Consider the following 7,436-nt stretch of genomic DNA (forward strand, 5'->3'; position numbering starts at 1 on the left):
TGGAACTCTGGCACAGCCGGCATTTTCTCCTCTTGTTCCCACTATGGCAGTGAGTGATCACAGGTGTGACTGTTACTTTTGTTTTGGCTTGTCCTCTTTATGGACTGCTGGGACACCCTGCAGGTCAGCAATCTCCAGCTTGGATCAGCACTTGACAACTTGCACAACTCACCTGTCAGAGCACTTGGAGCCAGAGCCTCCTGGCTGCCGGCTCTTCCCTGTCCCGGCCTGGATTACCAGGCCCCTAGTCTGCCTGGAGTCTTCCTACTCTGCTCCCTGTGCCCCCTGCCACCCTGTAGTTTCTGGGCTCACATCCTTTGTCATCTGGCTCAAACCACAAAAGCTCCCATTGTGACTTCAAGAAAAGACTCAATAGTTACTGCTTTGGAGTATAAGGCGCCGTAACGATGATGGTACCAGCCAGTATTTACTGAGCATGTGCTAAGTCCTATGCACAAGCTAAATGTTTCACATACATGATCTCATGCAAGAAGTTCATACATGCAGTGCTTAGACACGCAGTGTATGGACATAGTAAGTGCTCAATAAATGGTAGCTATTATTCCCATCAATCCTTAGGACACCCCCATCAAGTGGGTCCTATTATTTGTCATCCCCCAGTTTTAGAATTGATGAAACTAAGACCCAGAAAGGTTAAGATACACAGTGAATAAGGGGTGGAGCTGAACCTCAAGCCCAGACCTGTCTGACTTTTGAGACCAGGTGCTTTCCTGGTGACAGCACTACCTCCTGGACCTGCTGGGCAAACCCTATTGAAGAAAGTATGGTACAGTATAGTTTACAAAGCACGCTTTTTTGAAAAACTTCTGCCTAAGTGCTTTATTTTTATTTTTTTTTTCTTTTATTGTGATAAGGTTGGTACCAATGCCTAAGTGCTTTAAAATGTAAAAGATTTCATGCTCCAAGTAGTAAGCTTCAGCGGTGGAGGATTCCTTCATATAAGACTCCACGCTTCAGGAAGGACCCCAATGAATCATCCCAATGTAAGTAATAGTTCTCCACCAGTGCATCAGCGTGTGGTGGATTTAACTCTGCTAAATCATCCTCTCTTCGCTCCTAATATGAATAAATCCCAAACCTGTAAAGAGTAAGAGTCACTGCGTTTCCTTTCAAGTGCCAAGGGGAACACAGACTCCCTCTAGATCTCGTTTGACCTAGAAATGCCTCACTGTCAGGCTTGAACCATCTCTAGGTGACATCAAATCCACTGGCAACAAGGTCAGAGTAGTTAAGAGTTAAGCACAGTAGCTAAGAGCTTGGACAACCCTGGGGAATAAGGTAACTATGTGATTTTAGGCAAAATGTTCAATCTCTTGATCCTAGGTGTCTTCATCTGTAGACTAAGAACAATATCAGCACCTACTTCCTGGGGCCGTTGCAAGGAGTCGGTGAGATGCTTTTAAGGCCTGGACACACTAGGGGTTCAAGAATTGTCAGTTTTCATTATTACTAAATACTGGTGAGAGGATGACTACGTCCAGGAAAGCTGAGATCCCTCCAGAAGGAAGGCTAATCTTATTTAAATGAGTGTTTCTGCTTGGCAGGACTTCTCAACAGTTTAGCAGCAACTCCTGAACAGATTCTCCTGGGGCAGGATCTGGATTCCAGCTGAACTGAAGTCTTCTGGTGTCTGCGCCAAGGTTCTTAACCTTCAGGAAGGATCAGAATCACTCAGAGAGCTTGTTTACAATGCATATTCTTAGGGTTCTCCCTCCAAGAATCTATTCTAGGTTTGGGGTGAGGCCTGGGACTGGGTATGTTTAACAAACACCCCAGGTAATTTTCTCTGGAGTCTCAAACACTGCCCTAAACCAGGAATAGGCAGACTTACAGTAAACGGCCAGAGAGAATACTTTTGGCTTTGTGGGCCAGAGTCTCTGTTTATAACTACTCAACTCTGCTCTTGTGGCACACACACAAAAAGCCATAGATTCATAAATGAATGGGTGTGGCAGCTTTCCAATAAAATTTTATTTACAAAAATAGAATTCGGGGGTCAGATTCGATCCATGGGCTGTAGTCTCGCGGCCCTGCTCTCTTCTATATTTAACCAATAAAGAAAGAAAGACATAGAGATGCATGTATAAAAAAGTGATTATTTCTTTAATTTAAAATTATGACCTGGAAAGAACTAGTCAGTTGAAGTGATCCAGGCTTTCTCTTTATACCCAAATGGAACAGACACAGTATTGGCTCAGATTTCCAACCCCAGAGAAAAACCAAACCAAGCCCCAAATCCTTGGGAAGTCCCTGCAGCTCCCCTGCTGGGGCCATCAGGCTCCAGGCCTGCTGCTCTCCAGCCTGGCTGAGAAGGGCTTTCCTTCCACCACCAGCACCCTCGCTGGGCCCGGTCCCTCTCCATGCCCCTGGAGCTGGCACTGCGCTTGTGCCTCTGCAGAGAGGTGGAGGGTACAGCAGTCACCTCCCAACCATCTTTAGGGCATCTTCTTGTGATCGCAATAGCAGAGCTGAGCAAGTCTAAACATTCGTGCCCAGAAGGGCAGCATCTTCACTTGTCTAGCTGAGATCTGGAGCCTCAAGTTGTAACCATCACTCACGTGTGGCCAAGGCACCGGCAGCAAAACAGCAAACTTGGGAAACGATCTGGGGAGATGCAAGGGTCTCAGTGATCAATGGTGAGTCTGAAAATGAAACAGACAAATGCCACCTGGGTAAAATCCTCACAAATGCCGCAGGGGAGAAAGCGTAAAGACGCACAGGGAACAGCACCTCCTGCGGCACTCCAAGGCTCTTTCTGCTGCTCCCCGAGCACAGAATTCAAAGGGTCCCACTTCTTAGATCAGCTGCGCCTCTCCCACCTCCTACATTCAGGGTCAATCGTGGCTTCAGATTCACTCAGCCAGTGAGAGGGAGTCTTACAAGAACACGAGGCACTGAATAACGTGCCAGGAGCAGAGTCCAGGCTGTGATGTTCAGCAGGGCTTTTTTGCACTGAATTTTGGAAACATGGAGTCAGCACAGGGAGGAAGGAGGAAGGGTGTGGCCACCAAGCTGCCCTCCTGGAGGCCCTTTGTACAGAATAAATACAACCGGCTTGAAGAAAGCCTTCTGGAAAAAGCCAACAGGTTACCTTAGACCCACTGCGGTGGGACAAGAAGCTTCCACACTGGGTTGCCTTCATTAAAATGTACGGCACCCAAAGCTTGACCTGAGTCAAAAGCTCTAGGGGCAAACCACCAAAGGGCTGCCCAGAGAAGCTGTGGAAGACCAGAGGGTGGCCAAACCATCCCCACCACACACAGCATTCCTGCGCCAGGCGGGCTGCATACTAAGTGTATTGAGGAGGCATCCCAGGGCATTAACAAGGGCCCGTGCTGTGCCTGGGGTGGGGTCTGGGGAGAACACAGCAGTAATTAGAGTCCCCTGAGAACTGAGGTACAGTGAGGAGAAAAAGGTAGAGTTTCCTCCTCAGGCTCAGTCATGCTGCCTCCCGAGGGAGGAAGATATTATTGCCCAACTGCCAGCTCCACTGACATTATCTTACTCAAACAGATGGCACCTGGGGGCTCAGCTCAGCACAGATCCTGGCTATGAGATGGCCACCAGTGAGAGCCAGTTGTTCCTTACAGTCGTCCTAGACCGAGTCTGGGTCATGTCACAAGCACTGGCTCATGACAACACATGTCCCGTCACACCAACATGTGACCCCAGCTAACCAGTCTTCTGGATCTTAGCAAGGCAACTCGAGTGGTGGGAGGAAGAGAGTTGGTCTCAGGAGCCCAACAAGTTCCTCTTCCCAGTCTCCTTTTCAGAAGCAGTGGACCCCTAAATGCTTGTCAAAGAGGGAGCTGTCCACGCGGCCAACCTAAGGCCAATTACAGAACCCACTTACAAGACCGCAGAGGTTTCGTCCAATCACGGGGGAAGGCTGGCTCCATCCCTGCCCTCACTGGATGATGCTGTCCGGCTGCCCGTTCTGGGCCACCTGTCCAGGGTCAGAGGCAGGAGCCGGGGTGGGTGTGTTGCTCTGCAGGTAGCGGCGGAAATCTTTGATCATGGGCCGAAGGACCTGGATGAGGACGCTCAGGGCTGCCTGGGTACCCTCCATGGCCTGGGCCTGGCGCTCCTGGGCACAGGCCTGCACCTCCTGGGACCGTCGGATCATCTGCAGGAGGTCGTTCTGCTGCTCCAGGTGCTGGGCAATCTCCTTCACATGTAGGTTGGTGACCCGCTGCTCCTGTATCAGCTTGGCAGAGTTGAGGGCAATACGACTCTTGAGTGCCTGCGGCTTGACCGATGCGTCTGTGTGCTGGGCCATCATCTCCACGGGGGCCTCGGCCGGCAGGGGTGGGGGGGCCTCGGCCGTGCAGTACTCCACCACTCCCTCCTCCAGAGTGTGATAGGCTGTCTCGGTGGGGACTGCAGGGAAGAAAGAACAAGGGCTGACGTGGGTCATTTTTCTGGAAGGAATGAAGCTGGCTATGTGGGGTGGAGAGAGGAAGCTGTCAAGCCCTGTCCTGGAGGGAGATAAAGGGGAATTCAGGCCTCCCCTGGCTGTATAGCTATTCAGGTATAAATCTAGAATCTAAGGGGTTCAGAACCTTAATCTACTTAGTAACCAAAGGGCCAGCCCCAGATCTGGCAAAAGCAAAGATGCTAATAATAATACTAGCAAGAATTTTAGAGCATCTACTGTGCACCAGGCACTGTGTACTCATTAGCTTGATGAATCCTCATAATGACACCAAGAGGTAGGTACTGTCATCTTCATTTTCAGAGACGGGGAAACAGACAGGAAACATGGAGTGACCTGCCTAAGGTCACAGGGCTCATTCAGCAGTCAGAAAGCAAACCCAGGTCTCCCTAACACCAGAGCCCGAAGTGCTCATAACCACTCCACTGGGCTGCTTCTAGCTAAGAAAGGCACCTCAGAGGCAGGTCACATGCTCCCTCTAATGCCAGCACGAAGTAGGCATCTTGGGTGGGACTCTACACAAGCAATTTGGAGCCCCAGAGTCCTACCTTCCTTGATGTTTTCTTGACTTCCACGTGCCCTGTGGCCAAGCAGAAAGGAGGCAGGAGTAGGGCAGTAGCAGCTAAAGTGCCCAAGAAATGTCTCCCTGTCTCTTTGACCACGTTGGACAATGGGACACCTACACGTCCTTCCTGTTCCACAACAGCATCTGACTTAGCCCGTGTTTGCCCCCATTTCCCACCTCAATATATACTTGAGAAACATGACACTGCAGGGGGATGGCACTCACACAAGCACCCAATTCCCCCAAGCCCCATCAAGAGTCACTGAATGATCCAGTTCACAGTCATCACAAACGAGCAGAGGTAGCAGTCACTGGCACAAACCTTTCTCCGAACTAAAAAGTCCAAACTTAGTTCTGTTGTCATTCATAGCTGAGAACTTTTGAAGGGATCCTAGGTGGGTTGTCTGGGCCTCCATGCACGTGGAAGACGCCAGTCTTCTCCAGCCTCCAGTGCCCACCAGGAAGCCCCCCTTCCTCTTCTGAATCCTTAGGTTTTCCCAACTGATAGTGAGATATTCATATATGTATCTTATCTGTCCTACTAGAACATAACTGGCCTATAATTTAGACAATTTGGGTAATCCCAGTGCCCAGCACAGGGTTTGGCACAGAGTAAGTGCTAATGTTTGATGAATGAATGAATGAGGAGATTAACACCAGGAAGCATAAGGTTCCCAAGCACTGCCTGATGAATGTTTGCTGCACTGAAAACACAGAAAGTCTTTGTCCAGAATGGTTGTCTCACTTGGGCATTATTATTCCCATCTATCTATTCAATAGATATGTCCTGTGGGGACATAGACATGGTCTCTGTCTTCAAGGACCACACGGTTCAACAAGTGGAGGTAAGTCATGGACAAACATTGTGGCAACACACAGTAGAGAGCTATCCAGCTGTCAGAGTCCAGACCACGTGCTGAGGAAGTCCCAAAGAGAACAAGATCACTTCTATCTGGGGCACTCTTGTTAGGACTCATGGTCTTCCAAGACCCCCATCTGACCTTTGACCCTTGGCAGCCAACCTTCCCCAGGCCACCCCAGAGCTTGTTGGCCCTTCCCATTTATGCACGCTGACTGAGCAGGAGAGGTCACTCACTCTGTGTCAGGGTGACCGTGGCTGCGGCTGCAGTGGCAGTGGGTCCGAGGGCCACGGGGTGGATCTCTGTGGTACTGGGCAGGCTGATGATGGTGGCCTCGCCCAGCAGGTTGCAGATGCGTTGTTGCATGGGGGTCAGCAGTACAGGGGCTACAGCTGGGCCACTGCCGCCACTGCCACTGCCTGTACCAGGCCCACCAGCTCCATCCTCCTCAGTGGGCCCCGGCGCCTCACCACCCTCCACGGCGGCCCGGACCTGGGCAACCTTGCGACGGACCTCGGTCTTGAGGTCAGACCACTTCTTCTTGACCTCAGGCAGCTCCCTGCGGCAAGTAGCCACGGCGTTGACCCTTCTCAGGATGCCGTGCCAGGCTGCGCTCTTGGCCGCCAAGGGGACCCCCGCATTGAAATGGTTCACCAGCAGGTGCTTCTTCAGCTCCAGCTCCTCCACGATGATCTCCACCTCCCGCTCGGAGAAGTTCATCTTCCTCTTCTTGGCTGGGACGGCCATGGCCTCTCCCCTCCCCTCTTTTGAAAGAAATTATAATCCCCTCAACCACCCCAATTCCCCTTCTCTTCTTCCTCAACCTCACCCCTCACCCACCCCCTACAGGGGATAGGCCGGGCTCGCTTAAGGCCAAGCACCAGGCCTTTGGTAACCCCCCTCGCTACGCAAAGTGCGTAGGGCCCAGCCTCGACCGGCCCGGCCGCTGCCAGCCAGCTGCGTAATGGCTTCCTGAATCTGCCTCTTCCGCTAGGGTGTGCGGAGATCCGCCCACCTCCCGTCTTCCCGCCCCGCAGCGCTTCTCCAGGAGAACCCGCCTTCCCGGTTGGGCGTGGCTTAAATATCACATCAATCACTGGTTCTCTCGGTCTGCCGCTCAGCTAAGGAGCACGCCCACTTACTGGAAGTCGTGTGACCATTGGCCTAAAAGTGTGTCTGTCACTCCAGAGCGCTCCGCCTACCCAGCCTTTTTTCACCTCCATTGGAAAATCATTCTGTCGTTCAATTATCAGTATTACGACTATTACGCCGTTAAATTCAACTATTTTATTGGTGGTTTAGGGCGTTAAACTACCAAAACTCTGCTTCCTGAAGATACTTAGTGCTTTCAGCCTTGAGCCGTTGGCCAATTAATTTTTAATTCCACCCACGGGCACAAACTCTGCCTTGCAATTGCAGTTCACAATTGCTTTCGCACAAATCCTACTTCCACCGCAGGCTACGATCTCTCCGTGAACGACCGCTCCTCTCATTCTTACGATTCCGCTGCCTGAACAGCGTTCCTCAATGGAAATTGAACACAGGGCCTTCCGCC

The 7,436-nt window shown here is 51.2% G+C and overlaps 1 protein-coding gene across 2 annotated transcripts; it reads right to left on the reverse strand.

The window, feature by feature from the left end:
• Positions 1-2,155: 2,155 nt before the first annotated feature.
• Positions 2,156-6,799, reverse strand: NAIF1 (nuclear apoptosis inducing factor 1). Of its 2 annotated transcripts, XR_011233937.1 has the most exons (3): positions 6,118-6,799; positions 3,875-4,401; positions 2,156-2,663 (listed from the first exon to the last, which is right to left on the reverse strand). XR_011233937.1 is itself a non-coding variant. In XM_069474712.1 (2 exons), exons 1-2 carry the CDS (start codon positions 6,626-6,628, stop codon positions 3,929-3,931), a joined length of 984 nt encoding a protein of 327 aa, XP_069330813.1. In that variant the 5' UTR covers positions 6,629-6,799; the 3' UTR covers positions 3,483-3,928. The 2 variants fall into 2 exon arrangements, 1 of the variants encoding a protein (XP_069330813.1); XM_069474712.1 differs by lacking the exon at positions 2,156-2,663 and having other exon boundaries at positions 3,483-4,401.
• Between the last annotated feature and the right edge of the window lie 637 nt (positions 6,800-7,436).

The sequence above is a fragment of the Eulemur rufifrons genome, chromosome 7 (assembly GCF_041146395.1).
Source record: "Eulemur rufifrons isolate Redbay chromosome 7, OSU_ERuf_1, whole genome shotgun sequence".
NCBI classification, from domain to species: domain Eukaryota; kingdom Metazoa; phylum Chordata; class Mammalia; order Primates; family Lemuridae; genus Eulemur; species Eulemur rufifrons.

Excerpts from the sequence above, each read along its gene's own strand:
- NAIF1 (XM_069474712.1), bottom strand. The coding sequence starts at position 6,628 with ATGGCCGTCCCAGCCAAGAAGAGGAAGATGAACTTCTCCGAGCGGGAG. Across the intron at positions 4,402-6,117 it reads CACGGTCACCCTGACACAGA|TCCCCACCGAGACAGCCTAT; the intron begins GTGAGTGACCTC and ends TCTTCCCTGCAG.